This window comes from Syngnathoides biaculeatus, chromosome 3 (assembly GCF_019802595.1).
Source record: "Syngnathoides biaculeatus isolate LvHL_M chromosome 3, ASM1980259v1, whole genome shotgun sequence".
In the NCBI taxonomy this organism is placed as follows: domain Eukaryota; kingdom Metazoa; phylum Chordata; class Actinopteri; order Syngnathiformes; family Syngnathidae; genus Syngnathoides; species Syngnathoides biaculeatus.
This window is the reverse complement of record NC_084642.1, coordinates 30,505,794-30,530,540: the sequence shown is the minus strand read 5'-3', so window position 1 is coordinate 30,530,540 and position 24,747 is coordinate 30,505,794. Positions and strand designations below refer to the sequence as shown.

The 24,747-nt window shown below is 41.1% G+C and overlaps 1 protein-coding gene and 1 non-coding gene across 11 annotated transcripts in view; both read left to right on the top strand.

The window, feature by feature from the left end:
- The window catches only part of myo9aa (myosin IXAa), a 122,976-nt gene that overhangs the window by 85,283 nt on the left and 12,946 nt on the right, over positions 1–24,747 (top strand). For 5 of the 10 annotated variants that reach the window (XM_061815300.1, XM_061815305.1, XM_061815304.1 and 2 more), the window contains 12 exons: positions 663–782; positions 4,409–4,453; positions 4,920–4,995; positions 8,676–8,816; positions 9,325–9,364; positions 9,442–9,564; positions 11,463–11,543; positions 11,742–11,852; positions 16,826–16,948; positions 18,749–18,898; positions 20,911–21,221; positions 21,624–23,297. In XM_061815300.1, coding sequence (XP_061671284.1) covers positions 663–782; positions 4,409–4,453; positions 4,920–4,995; positions 8,676–8,816; positions 9,325–9,364; positions 9,442–9,564; positions 11,463–11,543; positions 11,742–11,852; positions 16,826–16,948; positions 18,749–18,898; positions 20,911–21,221; positions 21,624–23,297 — 2,995 coding nt within the window. The remainder of the gene's footprint in view (positions 1–662; positions 783–4,408; positions 4,454–4,919; positions 4,996–8,675; positions 8,817–9,324; positions 9,365–9,441; positions 9,565–11,462; positions 11,544–11,741; positions 11,853–16,825; positions 16,949–18,748; positions 18,899–20,910; positions 21,222–21,623; positions 23,298–24,747) is intronic. The other 5 variants (XM_061815306.1, XM_061815299.1, XM_061815301.1 and 2 more) reach the window with 4 other exon arrangements.
- trnat-agu (transfer RNA threonine (anticodon AGU)) lies at positions 6,043–6,115 on the top strand. Its single transcript has one exon. It is a non-coding gene; the product is annotated as a tRNA-Thr (tRNA).

The window sequence follows — 24,747 nt, the reverse complement described above, 5'->3', positions numbered from 1 at the left end:
GAGTGTGAACAACAAGTTGACTAATGACTTATGAAATGTTTTTAAATTAAAAATGTATTTATTGTATTCATAAAATGTAAGCTTCTTTTGCTTACAAAAGTACAATTGCAATTGTTCCTTATTGCCGTATGAGCAGCACCCTGTGGTAGCATAAGTGAATGCTAACACATGCTAATTTGAATGCATGCTATCTATGTAACCATCAATTTGGTTATTCATTAATGAAGTAGTCATGCAAAAGATATTTACAGATTTTGGAATTTGGTCCACACATAAGGCATCCTGGGCATTTTGGAGAAAATTTAAGACTTTTAAGTGCATCTTAATACGGTACGTCATACATAGGCATTTTAATACTGGATCCATTATTTATGGGTTTTCGGGATTCACGGGGGCGTATGGAACCTAACCCCCGCAAATGCTGAGCGAACATTGTAAGTCCTATGGAATGGCAACTACAACATCCAGTTATTTCCATCAAATGGAGTTTCCTCTGTCAAACATGTTCCCTCAAAACATCTTGCACAGGTTTCTCTCCGGTAGACAACTGCATCTTTTTCTGCACTGTGTAATCTTTCATTTTTCTCTTTTTTTCCATGTTTTATGTCCATGTGTTTCTTTCTCTCCTTGTTTCTCTTCTCGACTTGTTTTGGTTCTCCAAGGGCATGATGACGCTGCTCCCTGTGCAGTTTTGAAAAGTGTGGATAATTTTAGCTTTCTGCAGCACCCTGTGCATCAGAGAAGCTTAGAGATCCTTCAGAGATGCAAAGAGGAGAAGCACAGTAAGGCTGCCAAAGCAAAGAACTCCTTCAGCCCACAGACCAATGGGAAACTCAGGATAAGGGATGAGGCCAACCAACATCAACATAACTGCACTATACTGCAGCTTGAATCAAGCCAAGAAAGATGAGAAAAATAGCACCCAAATTTAAAGACAATGTTTCACAAACTATATTTACTACTTTGTGATTATTGTCTACAACCCTGGTTTTCTGTTGTTAGACTAGATGCTCGTTGGTCTCCCTTCCCTCTGTCTCCTTCTTGCTTCTTGTAATACAGAGATGAATGCCTTTGTTTCTAGCTGTTTTCCCTGCATGGTGTTCACAGGCATGTCATGTCACTTAAATGTTAGTAGAGTACAAGCAAAGAAATGCATGTTGCGATTGGTTTGTCAAGACTCATTACTGCCTAGGCAAGCATCACCAAAATGCTTTCATATCCACTATTGAGAATTTTTTGTTCTAGAGTGCAGATGCTTATCCACCACAGCTCACAGTAATGTTTCCTAGTGCACAATTAAACATCCTGGTGATGGTGACTGATGACTGATGGTTTGCATCACAGACATCAAACAACCACTACTGCTTAACCACTTGCAGATTCCTGTATCATGATATCCAATATTAAGGCTGCGTCAAATATTCTGCCTTTACAAAGATAATGCAGGGAGTCCTTAGTCAACGATCGTATGGAGAATTCAAAATTCAAGGTTCCGAATGTGCAACGAAGTAGCTTTTTTTAATTTTTTTTATTTCAATACATAAAAGAAAAGCACTGAATTCATGTGAAAATGAGATGGGAGAAGAATAAATCTTAGGCTACCCTACAACTTGTCACAGGAAAAAAGAATTTCACACTCAAAATTTCGCTATTAGTTTCTATTCAAATAAATCATCCTAAGTGATTTTCAATCTTTTCTGCAGATTACTCTTTAACTATTTCATAATTATATAAGGTGCCTGCAAATGGACCAAATAAACGTCTTGTGATTATGCCACACCCTAGAACTATCTTTTTTTATTTTAAAGAAATTGAAAGAAAAATTTTGAAAGAAGAAAAAAAAATCCTGATGGAAAATGAGGCTCTGAAATCATGAAAAATTAGCAGACTGGATACAGCCCTTCACCTGTTCTTCAAATCTCTGTGCTGTGTGGTCAAGTGTCTGTAGTGAGCTAGAATAATGTGCCACTTTTTATTTATTCATTTATTTTAAACAAACAGTTAACATTCCTGGACGTCTGCGCCAATTGCTAGCTTGATACCTCGTTAGCCTGCACACTAACTTGATGACTAACTGCATGAAGTCGTGGTAGAAATGGGCCAGGCTATTTTTACCAATTGATGAGCAATTGCGCTGAATACCCACAATGGCGTGAAGTACTTAAATATCTATGGCAAAGTAGTTACATAGTGCGGGAGGGCTGACTCCCACCAGAAAGTATAGCCCCCCAAAAAATCAACAACTGACATGCTGAAAAAACGGTTTAACATATCTCATCAATTTAGTGCTAAATTGTTTTCAGTCGTTAATGAAAAAATTACTTTAAAGGAAAAAATGACTTTTCAGATGCTTTGATACCCTTGGCTTGATTAGCTTCAGTCGTTCATGTTCAAACACATTTTTTATGGAAAAATATACTTTATAGATGCTTGAATACCCTTGGCTTAATTAGCTTTTTAAATATATTTTCTTTCTGTATTTTTTCCCCATAACTTCGTATTTTCACTACTGTGCAGTAATCATTTCCATCACTTATTTCTCAATCTTTATATTTTAAATACTTCTTTACTAGTGGTGTAACAATTATTTCGTTATGTTGTTGTGTTGATTTATATTCCTGCAATCCAACCGGATCCATCTGTGCTTGGCAAGGCAGTCTTCATAAATTCCCATGTAAATATATTGATTTTAAATAGTTTTAAAAGTTAATCAATCATATTGATAGTGGAAAATAAATTTACTGCCCTGTAGGCTTTTTTAAAAAAATTAATTCCTTCACTTGATTTTTTTACCCCCCCCCCCCCCATTTAGCACACAGCAGATTGCACTGTCAATCCTACATTCTTCTTCATCGTCTTCCTCTTCCTCCGTATAATGATCATCGTCTTTTTTTATTCTATGTTTCCTTTTATATGTTCTAAATGCGGTCAGTCATTCCTTTAGTGGCTGTTGGGGCTGGACAAGACATCACTTTGTGTGTGTGCGTTTGTTTTCCGTCTGCTGGATAGCAGCTGAGGAAGAGGCTAGGGTGAATATTTCAGGCTTACATTTATGCTACAAAGAAAACCTTTGCAGATTTATTTAGGTCTCTATGTATAAACACCATTCCCAAGGTTTTTCTCATGAAAAACTCACAGTGCTTCGTTTTAGCTTTTAGTATTTGACTGTTTAGAACGTGTATTTTCAAACTTGGTTCACTTACAGTGGAGACATTTTTCTAAGGAACCCTTCATAATTGTAACGCCAGGTAAACATCTCTTTTCTAAGAAAAAAACTGACCTAACAAGATAAATCATATCTTTAAATAATAGAACTAGCGATAAGTTGGCGTTTTCCTCTTTAACTGCAGAACAATGCAATCAATCAACCTACATTTACATGTACATAAATACACTGTGGTACACAATAAGACCTAAAAGGACAGTACATCAGGAAAATCTTTGTTTAATGACGATAATTACTTTTCACCCAAGTACAAAACAAGCATCAAAATAATTCACCTGCACTGTCCGGTATGCAGATATTTATTTCTCTGTTACACTGAATGAACTTTTGGTAGAAAAGTTCCTGAAGCGATTTGTATCCACTGAATTGTTTGGGAACGTATACGATAGTTTCAAATGAACCAGTATTGTCCTGTTGGCAACCACAAATTATGATAGGAGTCAGGTCATTGCTAAAGCGAATCATTACACCCCTATTCTCTAGCTTCCAAACTGTTGTTGGTTACTCAGTTTTTTTCAAGTTTTTTAAAGAACATTTATTGGATGGATATGTAATTAGCCTTATAAATTTTAATATTTTCGAATGACATTTTATGATGGCATAGAGGGATCTCTGTGGTGTAATCAGCAGGATTACGAAACTATTTGAAATCTGCATTTATCATAAATTAGTGAGAGACTATGGCACATTCTGACTTGCATACAAATCCAGATTGTCAGCGGTGTCTTTACAGAACCTTGTTTTAGACTGAAAACTCCATGTCATGTTAAATTTTGATTTATACTGTCATTGAGATATTAATTTAATAGCATTTATTGTCATAATAAACTCACATTTTTTCATTTTGTCATTTGACTAATTGAGACAACCAAAATTTTACACACGGCTTTTATTTTGATGCAGTACAGTTCTACACCACTTCAAACACAAAACTGAACATATTGTTACCTAATGACATCTGTGACAATGTGATTTAATTATTTTTTTTTAAAAGGCATAATATTTGATACACCTGTTGTATTGGATGTCACGTTAGCGACAAAAGGCTAGCCGGTGTATGTGTGTTTTCCTGCTTCACATGCTTTTACTTACAGTGCAGTACAGAGTTTCTCACATGCTACTTTCATTGGTCTTTTTTCATGATGCTCAAATGTATATCTGTTTTTTTTTGCTATCCTGCAGCTCCCGATGAGAGTGACAATAGACAAATTGATGAGACTGAAAACGGTATACAGTACTGTCATAAGCCATCTGATGAACCAATCTTTTTCTAGTTAGGCTAACACACACTCATACATTATCTCTTTATTTTTCATTGCTATCATTGCCAGATTATGTAATACATACTGTATTGTCCTTTTGAAACTAGTTTATTACTGGTCTCTCATCACACACTTTATACACATATTTAGTTCTACATAAAGGAAAATTACGACGTGAGCACAATGCATTTTTGAGTATGAAGTTTTAGAATAGCAGAAGAAAAGCATTGTGATTAAACACCCTATTCTTTCATCTAACACTAACAAGAGTAACAGATTTTAACCTTCACAGGCCTTTATTTCTGAAACAAAGCACTTACACTGAAGATGCACATAACAGCAACTGCAATAACACTGAAATTGTTATTTTAGACAATGAAATGATTCAGTTTTTGAATGAAAGCTATGTAATCACAACTGTTTGTTAACAGGTGTGAGCAGAAGGAGTCCACACACACAAGTATCAGATCGTCATGGGAGCAACACCATCAATGAGAACGGTCCACGGTATGAATCTGACAATTGATTATCAGAATCATCTTTATTTGTCAAGTATGTCAGGAATATGTCCCTGGTAGTTGGAGGCACTCTAGTATGACATACATGACAACAACAGAAAGACTTCTTCAAACTATCTTCCAACTTTGCATTTCGCTTATTTCTCACCTTGAATCTTGATCAGCTACATAAAGCCTGAAGAAAAGGTACAACAATACAAGGAAATGCACAAGAATACTCCTACTGCATGTTTTTTTTTTTGTGGTATATGATCATACTTGCGTGCACTTGAAGTGATCTGCTACGATGAGGACAACTTTAAGTGTGCTATGACTCCAGTGGTGGCTATCCCACTGAGACTCTGAACCATCACTCCTCTAATTAGCTCTGGGCCATGAGATTAGTAGTTCACAGCTTATGACTGGCAGCATAGAGCAACCCGCCCAAGGCTGCTTTTGTTAGACACAGTCAGGGGGTGTTAAATCCCTCCTTAATGTGATTTGCAACCTGTGCACACTCTTCTGTCTTTTTTTTCTCATACTCACACACTCTCATCTCTCCAAATTAATGGAGCAGCTGCTTCCTCAGTGATGTAAAGTCACAGCTATGTATTGGTGAGCAGTGTGCTAAGGGTGGGATAAATATGCAGTCCCAGCTGGGTGCTTGTCAGCTGGACAGCATGGCGCACACACTGCAGTGCTGTGCTTTTTTTCACTGAGACCATGGGGATAAATACATGAACACAAATGCCACATTGTGCATCATCCTTCACCCGAACTGATGATCAACTGGGGAAGAATTCTGTTTACTTACTATTTTAGGTCAGAGGTGACCAGATGATTTGTGCTGATTCTTTATATTGTAGTATGTTGTTCTCTGATTATACTGAAACAACAAGTTCTTTCAGCTCAAAGTGATGCATATACCTCGTAGAAGGCGCCATGTGAATTCTGTAACAGTTCTTAATATGAAGGAAATGCAGGCTGCTATCAAATCATATCCACTTTTGTTCTGGGGTTGTGAATAAGGGAGGATACATTAGTGGGCAGTTACAGAGGCCCCGTAGCTCAGTGGTTAGAGCACTGGTTTAGTAAACCAGGGGTTTTGGGTTCGTATCCCACTGGGGCCTCCACTCCCTGAGAAGGGTTGCGTCAGGAAGGGCATCCGGTGTAAAAATTGTGCCAAACATATATGCGCCTTCATCTGAGATGACACGCTGTGGCGACGCCGAAAGAAACTCTCTCATTAGTGGGCGGTTACATGGGCATGTCTTCCACAGTCAGCAAAAAGAAGCAAAGTAATAGATCCCGTTTTATTGTTAGTCTCAACAAGTTAATTTGTAACATGGGTTTAATTGGAAAGACTGCCCATTCCAACCATGACCATGATCCAACTTTTCATCTTGCAATCTAAACTGATTTTTCTCGTTTATTGGACATTTTAAGATTGGTGACTTGGTGTTGCACAGTTTGACTGCATTTCTAACAAATATTCATCTCAATACAAACGTGAACAGATTACTGCTCCTTTTTGAAAGCATAATTGTTTTGACATGATGCGGTGTCGCGTATGCATAAGTAGCCAAACAGTACAAGTAAAACATTGAAATTATCATGAGGGATCCAAAGTCCCAGTTTATGTTTTTGGTTACCACATCAATTTTAATTTTGACTTCCTTTTACTCCACAACACTGTCTTGGTGATGCTGTTACTACTTAAATTCTTAAATTGACGTGACGCTTGGTTGCGTGTATATTTTTGTTTTCTTGGGGCATTCACCTTATGGCCTGATGTTTTATATGTTGTCACTGTGCCTGCGTGGGTTTTCCCAGGCACTCCGGTTTCGTCCCACATCCCAAAAGGATAATTGGAGACTCTAAATCAGGGGTACCCAGACTTCTTTACCCCACGATCTACTTTTTTTTTTTTTTTGAATGACCAATAATGAAATAGAATGACCAAGTCACAAAGATCTACCCACTATAATAATGCATAAACATATTTATTTGAAAGTATATTGAGGATTCTTTTTGTGTAAATGTATGTTTGTGTGCCTTGCATAACTGCATGAGGCAATATTGCACAACACAATATAGTGACCCATAAACATTTATTGTAACTATCTGAGTTCACATTGATGATCACTAAACACCATGCGAATTAAAATGCACACCTGGGCTGTGTCACTCACGTCAGTGGATTCGTCCAACTGCAGTGAGAAACACTCACAAGCTTCGATGTCCTTCCACACATCTGCCATGGCTTCACAGCATAGTCTAACTGTACTCCTTGACAGCAGTAGAGCTTTTTTTGAAAATAACATTTCCGCCTTATTTTTAAAAGGTCGGAACAATGAGTCTTCCTCTTTTACCATCTCTCCGTCTTGGAAGGACTTCTTGTTATTAACAATGATGCGACAAACTCTGAATGAATGGCGGCTTTTGCTGTTTAACTCTGATGTGTGAAAAGTGATTGCTGTGCGGCCAATTGTGATTGTAGTTCGTCCACTTTTCTCATTCGCAGTATCGGTGTCATATTTGCCATGAACAGTTCGAAAATGCCACTCCACATTTTGCAACACTGGCAGATGAGGCAAACGCAGTTCGAAAATGACATCGTGGAAAAAAAAAGTCAGCCTGCCATTCTGTATGAAAGTGATACGTTTTTGTCTTCTTCTTTGCTCTAGCATCCATACTCATGTTTGATAAAATCTCTTTACCGTAAGAAAAAAGTGAGGGCTTAAAATAGTCGGGAAACTCGCTGACTAGCGTGTTTTCTTGTACTGTGTCATTGTTTGTCAAAAGGTCAGAAAAATACGGCTGAAGTCTTTTTTTCTTTTTTTGGCACGCTGTCGCGATCGACCAAGACTGCGATCGCGATCGACGCATTAAGCACCCCTGCTCTAAACTGCCCTTAGGTGTGTTTGTGAGTGTGACTGTTGTCTGTCTCTATGTGCCCTGCAACAAGTTCAGGATGTGCCCCGCCTCCTGCCTGTTGATAGATAGGATAGATTGCAGCTAATCACCTCATTTTTTTATCTTAAACCTAATATTTGCAAAAAATTCAAACAACTCTGAAGGAAGAGTGGGCCAAAATATCTCCACGGAGATATGAAAGATTACTTGCCAGTTATAGAAAACATTTGATCTCAGTTGTTTCTGTCAAGGATAGCCCAACCAGTTATAAGCCTTAGGGAACCTTCACTTTTTCACACAGGATCACATAACTTGTAGTTTTTTTCGTCCCTTAAGCAATGAAATGATCTAACCCTCTCTGGACCAAATAAAATTTTGCTACTTTCAGAAAATGATACTCTGGACTTAAAATTTTTGATTGTATTAAACCTGTTGCATATTTTCAACACCTGCCCAGAAAGGGTTAAAAAGAGAATTTTAATCTCACTTTGGATATTTACATTTATAGAGAGATCTTGAACTTTTAAAGTATGAAAACTATGTGAATATATGGTACAAGAATTTGGAAAAGGGACTAGTACTTTTTTTATGGGACTGTATGCTTTATATATTGCCCTTACTGGAATACTTCTTTTAAGTGTGGAATGTGAGGGAGGAGGTGATGCACTTTCTTTTGGCTAGTAGACAGAATAGTTCCAGTAAAAGTCTTAATACCAAGTAAGGATAAATTCATTGGTAAATGTGATCAAATGTTTGGTGTATGCTTTACCACAGAGGTCCTTCAGGTGTTGTCTGGAACGGGCTTGTGGGTCGACAAAGCCGCAGATCATCCAGCAGTTCCACCACAGGTGAAGATGGCCTCTTTGTCAAGTCTGCCAGCAGCAAGCTTCTGGAGCGAGCCCATGACATCCTCATGTGAGCACTTTCTCCTTTCTGGTCATTCATCTAAAAATATATATTTTAAGGGTAATTTTACTTGGTAAGGCAGCTTTGTGATCTGGTGTCTGCTTCACTATTTTGAATTCCAGGGTTCTCTACTCTGGGCTTGTTCTGTGGGGGTTGTATGTTCTTTCCCTTGCGTGTGTGGGATTTCTCTTGGTTCTCCGGCTTCCTCCTGGATTCTGAAAACCAGAGTATTAGGCAAATTGTAGACTCTAAATTGTCCATCAGAGTGGTTGTACTGATTTGCTGGCGACCAACCCAGGGTCTACCCTGACTCTCTCTTAGGGTAAGCTGCGTTAGGCACCAGCTAACCTGTCACCTTAATGAGGACAACGGTCTAGGAAATGGGTGGTTTTGCTTAATAGACGACACTAATTTTATCATTTCATTTCAATTGAAGTACCAGTGAGAGTTTCTGTCTTAATAATGAAAGGGTAGTATCCAATCGAATTCCTTTTTAACATCTTATTTGTATGAACAGGAGGAACAAAAACTACAAAGCAAAGCCAGTTCTTCCAAAGGTAAGTAGACAATTTTCTTTTTGCTTTATTTAACTTTGATAGATTTATTATGGAGTGTTTTTGTTATGCGCTTGCAGCACTTATTGAATGTCAAGTCACTGAAGTACCTCAGCAACCTGACGCTTCATGACCGCATCACCAAGTCGCTACTTCATCTTCACAAGAAGAAGAAACCACCCAGTATCAGTGCACAGTTCCAGGTCCAAAAGACGGATCTGCGCGCGCTCACACACACGCACACATGCGCACATGCACGCACACACACACAGAGCACGCTTGAACAGTTATTTAACTTATTTAATGCAGTCTTGCAAAACTCTGTCTCAAACTCCTCACTTTGAATATGATGAAAAATGGAATTTCATTTAAAATAGGCTAGTCTATGGGAAGTCATCTACGCGCCCACCTCAAATTTTCACATGAATCGGTCTCCCTCTTGTAACAAATTTGGACAGTCGGTCTGCCCTGCATTACATAGCTTTACTAAAACACTGCAATGTTACTGGATGCTTACAGTAGGTACGGAAAGTATTCAGAAAACATTATTTTTCACTATTTTGCAGCCATTTGGTAAAATCATTTTACTTACTTGACTTACTTTTTTCCTTATTGATGTACACATAGCAACCCATATTGACAGAAAAAAAATTGGTGAAATATTTGCAGATTTATTAAAAAACAAAAACTGGAATATCACAAAGCCAGGGGGACGGGCATTGTAAAGTCGAAACATCTTAGGTCGAGACGTTCTTAACTCGAGGACTTATGGGTGTATGATATTTCGGTTTTTCTTTTCTAATGTGTGCGGCGATAATGGGGGGAATAAAAAGATTTTAGCAAATGCCTGCAATAAAATAAAGACAAAAAAGTATGGGGGCTTAATACTTTCTGTACCCCAATGTATAGTACAGTAAGTGTTTTATGGGTTAGGGTTAAGGTTAGGGTTAGGTTTAGGGATGCCATGTCATCGTTTTCGCATCGTTTTTCCGCCCACCGCCCCCTTGATTTGCTTCGAGGCCTTTGTGCTAGGGTCTGGGGAACATAATTGCTGACCCCTGATGAACGAGCCTCACATTTTGGTCCCGGATTCCGTTTGAATCAGCAGCACATGAGCGTCAGCGTCATCATTCAGAAACCACACAATTCCTCAGAGGAGACTTGAGTCATTTTGACTCCCACTCGGTGTCTGATTGTTTGTATAACTGACATGAAATAGAGGCGGTCCTCGTGTTACAATGTTCCCAACATACAAAATGTCGAGGTTACGAACAGAATACAGAGAATACAAAGAAAAGAATACAATGAAAATGCTCAGTTACCACTGGCCGTGTTAATTTTCATTGTATTCTTTTCTTTTTTCCAAATTTTTTTTTTTTTTATTCAAATATTTCGTGTAATTGTGACTCTGCTACTGAGGGGTACAATGTGATGGAATATTTTCCGCATTTTGAAGTAACAGAAAAAATCCTAGAGGTATAGTACTCACTTATCTGAAGCGACAGGTTATGTTGATATGCAGCAACTTATGCCATGTTATGCATTTCGCAATGGCATTTCACAACCTCTGGGTTTTTGTGCGACTTCAAACTTCATCTTAACAGGAAATATTTTGTCAAATTGGTATTTGTAAAACATTGGGGCATTGCAACTTTCCACAGAAGAGTTAAGAAAACCAAGCAAAAACTGCTATTTGCTGATTTTCACTTTTCTATGCGAGAGATTGTTCTTGGTAGCGGTGCAGTAAGAGCTGCTGGCCCCAGTGCGTGAATGACTTCACTTCCCACATCCTGTGCTATGCTGATTGCTTTAATCTCCCATTGAGGAGGCAGAGGCTGAATTCCTTCTGCAGCTGACACAAGCACGCACACACACACAAGGCGAATACATGGTGCATTGTACACAAATGAATGTTTATAATTTTACTACTGTTATTTTGAAGAAAATGGTTTTACTAGGAAATGGTGGGAGGAAAAAAAGTGTTATGTATTCACAACTCATAATTCCCCCTGGCAATGACTTCTTGGAAGAAACGAACCCAGGCTTTCATTGATTTTATTCTGTCTAATTTGATGTTTTGTGTATGTGTCACGTTCTGCAGGCCTCTCTTAATAAGCTAATGGAGACCCTGGGTCAGTCTGAGCCTTATTTTGTCAAGTGTATCCGTTCCAATTCTGAGAAGGTAAAGCAAGAGCAACTTGTACTGCAGCCTGTTGATTGTTTAGTTTAGTCCTTCCAAAGCGTTTCCCCCCCGTATCCATTGAATGAAGTAGTCTAGAGCTGTTGATCACTTCCTGCTCATCTTTCTTCACCCTCCACCGCCTGATTCTCCCTTATGTGTCATTCACCTTTCCTTTGACTTCCACTTTCCCCTCCTCAGCTACCCTTGAGGTTTAACGACAACCTGGTGCTGAGGCAGCTGCGTTATACGGGTATGCTGGAGACTGTGCGCATCCGACAGTCAGGCTACAACATAAAGTACAGCTTTAAGGTAACATCACTGTCACTCTCCCATTGCAGCTCCATGAACACAAAACTTAGGAAGTTATAATTCTTATCCAAGTGGAACAGTTCAGTCCACCTCACCACAATGTGGTTTGGGATAGGGTGGCCAGCATTTGGAAAACTTTTGGGCTGAAGCACCACATTTTATTTTAACAACAGACAGATGGATCAGATCATTTGTAGCTACAGTTAAAAAATAAATAACAATAATCAAGCTTGATTTAAAACTAACTTAATAATTATTAACTAACCCATTATATAATAGAAATACATGTTCAATGTATATCTACAATATGGTTGTCATTTTGTAATAAATTAAATTCATTTCATTTAATAAATTCAATTAACCAGTTGTTTGATTACCTAAATTATACTTTTGCTAATTTCTAATGTAAATGGACTGGATTAGAGAATGGAGACAGCTCCATCTGGCCCACAATTAAGGACAGAAAACATCTTGTGTTTTTGTCTTGGATTGTGGATGTTTTATTTCAAGAGGACAAGTGGGTTTTTTTCAAAGTAGATTTTGTGAAAGCGGTGATTCTCTTATCAGTGATGTGACTACTAATATATTTAAATGTGCAGTATTGCATGACCCAAAATGCATCATACAGAACTGAACAAACCTAAGGAAACAAGGCTTTAAACGGCATATTCAGACAGAGGACTTTCTCTCCAATCTCCAGCCACAGAAAACATTATTCATCTGTTTCCACGGGCTAAATGGTGAACGTTGTGACTAGTTTATGTTTAAAATTAATGGTTATCTGTGGTTTAGAGTAGCTCTCCAGAAAGAAAACTGTCAATGAGCCAAAGTTTAGCGAATAAACGGGGTGCATCTGTGTATCATATGAACATTTTTCCCTCTGTGCAAGCATGTGCTGTCCAGAACTCAGATGTGCTTCAAAATCCCAAAGCTTGAAGGATATTTGACACTGTTTTCCACAAGTCTAGGGTGGTGAATTCGCATCCAAAAATCTTTTTTTGCTGATGTTGCTGAAATCCAACTTCACTTTGTGCCATATAAATGTGTTAGAATGATGCCAATCCTGCACAATGTTTTCTTTTTTTTTAAGGGACTCATTCTTCCATCTCTTGCCATTTTATGGTTTTGGGTGTTAATCTGTTTCAAAACTTTTATGGCATGTCAACGTTTGAGGCAAAGATTAAAGCCAAAGTGTCATCCTATGAACATACTAAAATAGATATTGTAATGAAAAATACATATAACATTATTCACTTCAATGCCTATACGAAAAAATAAATGTGAGCGGAGAGCATGTCATTCATGCGCAAAGTTGCAGAAGTGTCATTCTACGATCTCCAAGTGGTGGCCATATTGGCTGCATCCTCCGTCCGTGACGTCACCCGGACATTCGCCAATAAAAACACGCAGTGCAGCCTATGGGAGACAAACGCGCCCCTTCTGACACGGAAGCTCTTTTCGAAAAGGAGAACACCACACAACCGAGTGAAGTTACTGGGGCAATATTACACTATTGTTTCGAGCCCTCGGGGCAGTATTACACTATTGTTTCGAGCCATATTCAGATGATATGCGATCACGGCCAAACCGCATCCCCGTCCAATCCACCTCCGCGGCGGAGATGAGCCATCGCGGCTCATCGCAGCCGGCTGGTGTGGCTTATGACGGAGCCGAGCGGTGTTGCTTTAGGGGGTAGTTAATACACGCCGCAGTACGCGATGAACAACACAGTCGAGCCAGGGCGCTTTACTGCGCGCACGCGGCTGAGTGAGGCATTCTCGGCTGGGCCGCTACCGTCCGCTAAGCCCGACGCGCAGCCTTCGCAGAAGCAATGACCGCCGAACGCGGTGCCTCGGCCGGTGTGGCTGATTTTCGGCGCCATGGTGGCATATAATGGAGTCGAGCCGTGCTGCTTTTAGGGTGATGTTCATAGCTGCCGCACTACTCAATGAACACCGTTGAGTCGGAGCGCATTACTGCGCGCACGCGGCTGTGTGAGGCATTCTTGGCTGGGTTCTTCACATTCGCCGCCGTCCACGCAGCAGCCCGACGCCGTCCGACGCGCACATCGACAGATTTCGTCCGCGGATCTTTTGTTACGTTATGAGAGACCGATTACGTGGTCCGCCCCAAACTATTTTTTTTTTTTTTGTAGGCGTATACCTGTGATTTGGAACCCACGAAGCTCTCGTCCTCTGCACCCGTGCAATCCATTTTTCACAACGAACCGGGTCTCTTGCAAACTTATGAAGGCTAAATCCATTCTCCCGAGCTTTCAAGCAATGTCGAGCAAAGCAATGAGCTGGCATTTTGGCTAACATGAAGGAACAACGAGCTACCTTCCCGGAGGTAAAACTAATGGAAACAAACGAGTCCACTTGGGGGCGCCGCTGTCCTTTACGTCACTTCCTGCTTCTTCTAAAAACAAATCCCTTCAGAGGATTTTCATGGCGTGAGTTACAAAAAGCTGTATACGTCAAAATCATGTTTTGTGGTGAAAAAACACATGGGCCCGTATTGGCTGATGTTTTTTCATGAATAACATACTAAAAATCAGCCATTTCATGACAGTAGCCCTTTAAGTCAATGCAAAAGCAGTTGTGTAATACTTTTACACTTGTTTATTTCATAGAGGCGGCATGGTGGATCAGCTGGAAAACATTGGCCTCACAGTTCTAAGGTACCGGGTTCAATCCCTGACCTGACTGTGTTGAGTTTGCATGTTTCCCCCCATGCCTGCGTGGGTTTTCTCCGGGCACTCCGCTTTCCTCCCACATCCCAAAAACATGCAACATTAATTGGACACTCTAAATTGCCCCGAGGTGTGATTGTGAGTTTGACTGTTTGTCTTTATGTCCCTTGCGATTGACTGGCAACCAGGTCAGGGTGTACCTCCTGCCCGTTGACCGCTGGGATAGCCTCCAGCACTCCCCGCGACCCTCGTGAGGATAAGCAGCAAAGAAAATGGATGGATGGATAGATATTTCATGTCCACAAAACGGCGATTTGCTGGTGAAATGACATTCACAATGCGGGGGGAAGACGCATGGAGTTTGGAGGAACGGTGAACGACTGCTTAGTCTCATAGTTCTAAAGACACAGGATTCATTTTGGACTTGCCAGTGTGGCGTTTGCATTTTCTCCCTATGCTTGCATGGGTTTTGTCCGAATACACCAGTTTCCTCCCAAACCACACATGGTTGGTTAATTGAAGATTCTAAATTGCCGGTAGGTCTGAATATGAGTGAGAATGGTCGTTTGTGTATATGTGGCCTCGGATTGGCTGGCGACCAGTTCATGTTGATGATAGCTAGGTTAGGGTGTCCGTCACACAAACGACCCTAGTGAGGATAAGCGGTATGGAAAATGGACAGATGGATGTTCTGTCAGTTGTATGGTTAAAAAAAAATGTTCATTAATCATCCATCCATCCCTTAGCCACTTATCCTCATAAGGGTCGCAGGAGTAGTTGAGTCCAACCCAGCTAACTTCGAGCAGAAGGCGGAGTACACCCAGAACTGGTCGCCAGCCAATCGCAGGGCTCATAGACACAGACAACAGTCGTACTCACAATCACACGTAGGGGCAGTTTAGGGTGTCCAATTAATGCATGTTTTGGGGATGTGAGAGGAAACCGGAGACCCCTTGTCCACAGAACTGTGAGGCCAACGATCTAACAAGATGTGCCCCCATGCTGCTTGTCATTGATCAAGGCTGACATGTTTAAAAGGTGTCATTATTATTGAGCTTTGCCATACGATGGCTCCGGATACATCCATCCATCCATCCATCCATCCATCCATTTTCTGAACCGCTTATCCTCACAAGTGTCGCCTATGTCATGGGGCAGGAAGCAGGGTCCACCCTGAAGTGGTTGCCAACCAATCGCAGGGCACATCGAGACAAAAAGCCGCACTCACAATCACATATGGGGCAACCAGTGCGGGGTGTAGTCTGCCTTCGCCTGAAGTTAGCTGGGATAGGCTCCAGCTCTCTCTCCTCTCCGGATAAATGCAGAGTGGTTGCATCAGGAAGGGCATCCAGCGTAAAAACTGTGCCAAACAAATATGAGCTTTCATCTGAGCTGACAGGCTGTGGCGACCCTTAACGATACAAGCCGAAAGAAATACATACATACATCCATACATACAAACATATACAACACTTAATATGTAGTGATGTTTAAAGCCAAACTTCATCTGTAGTAAGCAAAACACCAATTTGATGGGTTTAATTCAGAGCTGAGGATATTGAATGTCATTAGATGTGATGTGTAAGTGGATCCACTTTTGTGGCCAGTGAATGTTCCGTACATAATTACCTTAACTTATTTGGGTCTGGTGAATGAAACTCAAAGTACCCTTTATGATGAGTATCCATAGATGACTTGAGGCTCACTGTTCATCATTTGCCAGACATTCCTCTGGACATATTTATTGCTACCGTCAACCCTAATAGCAAATATCCTTGGCATGATATCATTTTCACTGATTTGATTGTGACTTTAGAACAAAGCTCATTCATTGTCCTCACCATTTTGCAACACTCCCCATGCCTGTAATTGTGTAAACACGGCATCGGTTTCCCCATCCACCCCCAACAGCTCAGGATGAAGTATTGGAGCCACACAATGGGGCTCAGTATGAAAAGTAGGGCTTCAGCATATTTATACCATGATGTGTGAACCCCTGCAGAAATGAACAACAGGGGCTTTTCACCTGAAACTACTTCCTCTGCTGCTTTTATGCAATCTTGGCCTGTCTTCAAGTGATGCTTTATCAAGTGTGATGTTTTGTGTGTCTGTGATATATTATTTCAGAAAGGAACATTTTGAATTAAACATTTCTTTTCAAACAATGCTGAAATTATTTTTTTCCAGTAACACAACGTCAGTGTTTTTTTAATGGATGAAACGTAACAGATACTGTTGATAACCAATGAACATTTTCTTCCTTCTTTTGTGCTCTCAACAGGATTTTGTCCATCACTTCTATGTGCTCTTCTCAGAGAGCACCAATACCACAAGAGAGGACATCCAGCACTGGCTTGACCAGCAGGACCTGAAACCAGATGGGTATCAAGTCGGCAAGACAATGGTAATTACTACTTCTCCCTTCACTGTCCTTTATAGAGCTTCTTAAATGAGATATGGTCGTGATACGTCAGTAATAGTACACAGATGTATGAAGCAATGCATCGAGAGTTTGTTGACCATCCTACGCCATCAAAGTGCAAATTTGTCAACTGGGTCCATATGAGTCTGTGACATGGTTTGTTTTTTTCTGTGGGATTTGTCGATTGACTACAGAAGGCAATAAACGCCATATGGGATGTAAAACAGCAAGATTTGAAATCACCTTTGTTGTAACATAGTATAGTCAATTATTATTCAATTACCTGCCCAGTTCGTTGGTACACCACCCACTCAATACAGCTGAGAGGCAATACAGGATTTCCTGGTTTTAACATCAAAGATCATGGGGGACGGGGGGGAGAATAGCATGGGACCTTTTAAGCTTCAAACACAAGCTAAGAATGGTTACTGTTACATTACATTTTAAGGATAGTTAAATTAGTCGGCACTGTAGACAAGTGTCTGTCTCACAGTTCTAAATAAAAATCCCAGTCTCGCCTGTGTGGAGTTTGCGGGTTCTCCTCGGGTCTGCATGGGTTTTTTTTATAGGTACGCCGGTTTCCTCCCAGATTCCAAAAACATGGATAGTGGGCTAATTGAAACTCTAAATTGCCCATTAGTGTGATTGTGAGTGCAAATGGTTATGTGTGCCTCATGAGTGGCTGGCAAGCAGTTCAGTGTGTACCCTGCCTCCTCTCCAAATTTATCTGGGATAGGCTCCAGCACTCCCGTGACCCTTGTGAGGATAAGCAGCTCATAAAAAAGGGTTGCAGGGATTCAACTATATGGCTATGTTCACACTGCAGGCCAATTCAGATTTTTTTTTGCCCCCTATTTGACACGTATCTAATACATATAATACATAATACATTTTCATTTTTTTTTAAATAAAAATATCTGACCCAAGACTCTTTCAAACAGTCTGTGGATAAAAATCAGATATGTATCTGATGCAAGTCCAGTATGGACTGCGCTCACGAATGCACTCACCTGACCTGTATATCATCATATCGTGACCAACATCACAGTTTTAAAAGACAGACACGGAGAAAGGAGCAGAAAACAGTCAGAAGTGAAAAGAAGATGGTTTAGAACTGATAAATGTAGGAATATTTACGCCGATTACACAAGAACCTTGACATTGCCAAAATTTATGACAAGACCTATTCAAGGGGCAATATTCTCAAAACACTACATCCTGTTTTGTGCAAATACAAGACTCATTCCATCCACAGTAAAAGTTGCATTTGTTTCTGTAACGTGAATGAAAATGTAAAAATCAGATTTGACAAAAAAAAAAAAAAAAAAATTAAACTGGGCACCATGATCTGTAGTGTTATCGTAGCCTGTGTGGCACCATGCTGCCATGCTTTTTCAGATTATATACATTGGCATACCTTATCAACACAGAAACAAGCATTAATTTCATAAAAACACTGTTTTTTCTGACATTGCTCGGCACATTGCATTACATGAAGAAGGGATAATGTGGGGTAAGAGGTGATATTACTTCTCCCAGTGTAAGGATGTCATGAAGACACTTCCGCATATTTGGAAGGTTTGTGTCCTCAACATGGATGAGTCCATGCTTTCAGAATGCTGTCTATATAATTACAAGTTCGTACCTGACATTTTTGAGGCCATGTGTCAGTGATATTTGATTTTTGTGTGTGTACGGACTTCTAAGGGGGAGTGTAGGTTTAAATCTCAAGCCTTGGCCACTGTTGCGTTATGCGAACTTTGTAGTGCGCCCTCCTCTCAGGTGTTTCTCCGGGTGGCAGAGCGTCAGCAGCTGCAGGCCAAACTCCACGGTGAGGTTCTCAGGCTCATCATCACGCTGCAACAACGGTTCAGAGCTCGACTGGCGAGGAAGCAGTTTCTTAGAATGAGAGCAGCAGCAGTCAGCATCCAGGTACACTTCTTTACACTTCTACTTAGCTTTTATTGTATTCTATACGTTTGCATGGTGGCGCACCTGTAGAGCCTTGGCCTTACAGTTCTGAGGACAGGGATTCAAATCCAGGTCTCGCCTGTGTGGAGTTTGCATGTTCTCCCCGTGTCTGTGTGGGTTTTCTCCAGGAACTCCGTTTTCATCCCACATCCCAAAAACATGCATTCATTGGACCCTCTAAATTAAATCTATTGTCGTTACATGGAACTTTTTTATTAGTTATTTTCAAAACAGACTCCATTTGGCGCCTGTCTTCTCAGGTTTCCTACCCAAGTAAGGAAAGTATGGAATTTGATTTCATAAATTATTAATATGGAAAATGCAACCTAGTTTATGGAATAATATTCATGTTTCCAAAACTGCTACAACAGCTCTGTTTTCTGAAATGAAAAAATATTAATAGCTAAAAAAATGTGAATTTTATTTTTAATTTTTAATACATATTGACATATTTTTGGAAATGTACCCATTGTATTATACCATGTTCTTGATGACTACTTAATTATAACTGATCTAATTTAATAAATAAATAAAATAAGAGAAGAAGAAAAAGTCATCCTTTTCTTATTTGACATCCTTTTTGTTTGAATGTTCACAACTGGGTTCTTCGTTAATTTGAATCACCAAAATATGAATTATTATATTTGATATAGTTTTTAACATATTATTTTTTGAAGCACATAAAGGTAGTCTGCTAGTGTGCCTGCAAACTTCACAATAGGAGTATTTATATATATTTCCATCAAGATTGGGAAAACAAATTTTCCTTCCTGCCATCAAATGGGAAGACGATAATTGACGACATGATGTCTCATAGGAAAATACTTCCATCGATCCATTTTCTGAGCTGCTTATCCTCACAAGGATTGCAGGAGTGCTGTAGCCTATCCCAGCGTACACCCTGAAATGGTTGCCAGCCTATCGCAGGGCAGATAGAGCCAAACAGTGCGGATCACTTACAATCACATCTAAGGGCATTTTGGAGTTCCCAATTATTGCATGTTTTTGGGATGTGGAAACCGGGTTGCCCAGAGAACACATCCGCAGGCACAGTGAGAACATGCAAAATCCACACAGGCGAGACCAGGATTTAATCCCTGGTCCTCAGAACTGTGAGTCAGAAACTACACCGCGCCACATGGACAAATACTGCACATCTCTAAACAAACGAGACAACCTCGAGCCGCATGCATCTAACTCATGACAACCTCAACGATACCACGACGGAAACCTGTTTCCAAGTTCGCCATTTATTGGCGAAGCACAATTAACGTTACAGATGTTGCGTTGATAGCCAATCACTCTGATGGTACACACCTTATCCTGTATGTTGACTTTGAATATAAAGAAGGAATTCACTCAAAAATTCCAAGTGTGCGCAGAACCTCAGATAGGTTATTTCCATGGTCCCAAACAATTATGTCCCCTTCTGAACCAATTAACATAAATTGAGATTGATGGAATTACACAGCTCGAGTCAATTAGTTGGTTTTGACAGAAGAGCTGTGAAGATCATCTGACATTGAGTTTAATTAGATTTTTTGATGAGGGTTAGGCTCCAGTACGCTCATGGTCCCAGTGAGGATAAGCAGTATGCAAAATGGGTGGATGGATGTTCATTCCAACATTACAAATCTTTGTTTTTTTAATAGTTCATCCTACTAAGTACTAATCTTGTCTTGTCAAAAGTGGGAAAAAAAATAAATGACAGAACAGCTTGACCTGTGACGTGTGTGTATTTTGGAAAATAGTAGTAGAGCTCCGCTTACCTTCTGTGGAGGAGAAACAAAAATGATCTCTTTGATTGAAAAGGTCAGTTGCCATTAATGTACACCCTTCTAGGGTCTCAAATAGTTCCTGTCAGAAATGTATTTTTTAAATTCCATTGTTCCAAATCATATCATATAGCATATAATTTTATAGATAACTGATATTAAAATTTAATAGTATTATGATTATTATTTCGCTGGCAGAAATGGTGGCGCTTTTACCGACCCACGGAAGACGAGGAAGAGCAAATGGAGGAAAATGCCCATGAGGAGGCAGCATTGTGCCTCCAAACACATTGGCGGGGGTACCGGGAACGTCAGAGATTCGCATTGTGGAAGGAGGCTGCGTTGGTGCTGCAGAGGGCATGGCGACTGTGGCTGTGTCGTCGCTGCACTGCAGCGCTCGTCATTCAGACGGCCTGGCGCTGTCATCGAGCGAGAGAAGCTTATTTGTGTCTATATGCTGCTGCCGTGCGCCTCCAGGCTATAATCAGAGGCTACCTTGCTCGGGAGCGGTAAGCAATACAGAAGATGTTAAAAGAAATGTTTTGTTATTAGCGCCAATTCTGATTTGTCTTCATTGAGTGATAATCACAACACCATTTGTAGCTCAAGCTGTTGGGAAAACTAGATGAACATTTGCACTTTGGTCTTCAACTGGACTTGGTCAATGTTTAGCATTCAAAATGATTTCAATATGAGCAAGTCCTTATCCAAGCACACAAAGTAGCTCTAACATCCGTCAATCTGTAAAAAGCTAGCATTTTCACACTAGCCTCTAACTCTTGTGAAAACATTTTAAGGTAGTTGGAAGTTTGATATCAAATACTCTGTGCTGTGTTCAAAACTGTATAAACTAAATAAGTATCGAGTTTTAAATGATCTGAAACTGTTCCTGCATTTTTTTCAATCACCAGCTTCAGAGAACTGACCAAGCAGAAACTTAGAGAGCGCAAGTGTCAACTTCGGAATGGACAGCTGAGCTTTTCACCAGAAGAGGAGCCATTTGAGAAAGTCATGGGTTTGGACCTGAGCACTTGGGAGGAACCAGAAAGGACGCCAAGTGTCTTAAGCAGCACAGATGGAGATTTGAAGGAGGAAGGAGCAGGAGGAGAATATTCCATCTCACCTACATGGCACTCAGAATCAACTACGTCCACAGTTGTGGTACGAGAGAAGCTCAGAGCAACTGATGAACTCACCCAGAAAGCCACCCGGGCCAAGAGAGAGAGCCGGCGGAGGCGAGAGCTGGAGCAAGCCAAATTCAGTCTGGAGCGCCTCAAGGTCCGTGCAACCTGTGGTGAAAACTCGCCCACTTCTGAGGAAAGGCGCTGGTCTGTTGAGCTGGTGCCCTCCATCACTCCCCCTCTGTGTTCCCCACAGGGCACACCTGATAGTCAGAGCTCCAAAGGCAGCTTTGAACTCTTAAGTATTGAGGATGCTCCCAAAGCTACAGAGGAGGTAACTGACAGTGAGGACCTTTGCTCGCCTATTGGCTCACTCATAGCACTCTCAGATCCAAGTATGGAGGCTCTCTCCATAAGCCCAAAGACAGAGGGATTGAACAGGGTGCCAGCTTCAGATGCCGGAAGCCATTCTCAGCAAAATATAGAACCGACCATCTCCTCCACTCATCCGTCCAAACTCGAGAACTACCTCCCGACTTTTTATGTCCCTGCTAGTGAAAGCACCACTGCCATTCTTCGTCATCCAAGTGCGGCACCCGTACAGAATACAAAGATTCCCGTATCTACAACTACCACCATTCAACCCTCAAAAGAAAGGCGAGAATCAACACTGAGGCCGATGGTGGTGGTCATCAGTATGCAGAAAGAATCCCCACTGAGTGAAGAGCTGAAGGAGCTGGTGTATCCCTGTGTTGAGGTTTGTAGCTCAGGGTCTCAGAAGAAGATGCAAGGGCATGTTCCGGCTCCCGTACTTCATGTGCCCTACCCTGTTTCCTCTGTTCCCCCTGAGGTTGATCAAGTTGTCTTGGAGAAGCTGGTGCGGCTGAACGAGGAGAAGGAGGAGAGGCAGCGTAATCAGCAACAACAGAATGAGAGAGAAATGATGGCGCAGATACGGAAACAGAAAGAAGCTTTAGAGTGTCAGCGCCTTTTCTTTGCCCAGAATGAGAGAGAGATGCTTGAGAAACAGAGGGTCGAGGCTCTGCAGAAGATACAGCGGAGCCAGCGGAGTGAACCAAATACTGGTGGATCTGCCACTTCTAGCACACCACCAAGACCTAGATCTCTGCTCATTGAGAGAACATCAGCAATAGTACATCATAGTAGAACCCAGTCAGAATCATCTGACCATTCGGTACACTCCTCACAACGGGGGAGTATCCCCAGCAGAGCCGCTATTCCCCAGCTACTTCCGCCACCTGCTTCTGCCCCCACTGAGAGGCGTAAGGACAGCAGGTATGCTGTGGAGGGCTGGGCCCCCAAACTCACCCTGGAGTCCAAAGATGGAGCTACCAGAGCGACAGCTGCCAAGAAAGTGCAAAGTAATCAGGCCTCCGGAGTCTTTCGGACAGGCAACCCAGGCAACCTCTTCTTCGCTCCCAAAGACAAAGTAACCTTGGCTAAGTACGTACTGCAGATTCAAGGCCCATGTAATTGTTTGACTGTGTTGGAGCTTATTTGACACACAATATGCAATTTCATCACTACTTGTTCTTGCCTGGAAAATAAGGAAAGGGGAAATATATATTTTAGATTTTTTTTTTTTTTTTTTTTTTTTTTTATCTTGTTAAAATTTGTGATCATATAAATGACAGGGCGGCACTGTGGAGCAGCTGGAAAGCGTAGGCCTCATAGTTCTGAGGTCTGTATGTTATCCCCATGCCTGCATGGGTTTTCTCCGGGCACTCCGGTTTCCTCCCACTTCCCCAAAACTTGCAACATTAATTGGACACTCTACATTGGCCCAAGGTGTGATTGTGAGTGCGGCCGTTTGTCTCTAGGTGCCCTGTGATTGGCTGGCAACCAGTTTAGGATCTACCCCGCCTCCTGCCTGTTGACAGCTGGGATAGGCTCCAGCACTCTCCGTGACCCTTATGAGGATAAGCAGCCAACAAAATGGATGGATGAATGAATGAGAGTTGTTTGTTGTTAGACTACAAAAAAAAAATGCAATGGCATGTATTGGTGATCTGATTTACAGTGAAGAAAATGCAATGCGAACAGAAATCAATAGACCTATATCTTTGACATATGACTTGTTCAATAATTTTGCATGTAAATGCTTATTTACTTCATAATACAATGTGATGAAGTAATTCATAAATGTTGTGTGAGTGTGGTCACATGATCTATGTGGGCATATGTGACGTGTACCGTCCCGCAACAAAGGCTCGATCACATGTGACACCATTATGCCCAGCGCTGATTTCTCGGATTTATCCTCATCTGATGAAGAAATAGCAGTATCGGTTGATCGGGAAGACGGAGGAATACTTCCATACAGATTTGAACCAGTGGCTGTAATTAATATTTGAATATTCGGATGGTTCTTCGAGTGGAATGCCGCGGAGTCTGACTACTACACACGACATAAGTGCATGTAAACAAAGGCCGCCGGGAGCTCCGGGCTGGCAGCCGGACGGCAATGACGCGGAGTCTGACCAGCAAGCTCGGCGGCGGGCTGCGAGCCGAGCTTTCAAGTGGCGGAGGCCTTTAGCCAAGTTTCGATGGTGGGGGAGGCCTTTAGCCGAGCTTCAATGGTGGCGGAGGCCTTTAGAATTTAGAATTTATATTCTCATCTGTGAATTCTAACTGAGCGAATGAGGAAAAACTGAACATGAACAGCCGATTCAACGTTGTGTTCAGTGCCAATTTCAGAAAATTTGTCTTGGGAGTGCAGGGTTATGACATAACAGTGTGGCTAATTTCCATAATAGCAATTAATTTACAGCATTCTCTCAATCTTCTGATAGCTGGCAAATACTGGAATGTTATTGTTTTGTTTTTTTCTGGGGGGGCTTTTTGATAACTGAAACACTCATGGATCAGGTACATTTAGTTGGAAGGATAATCA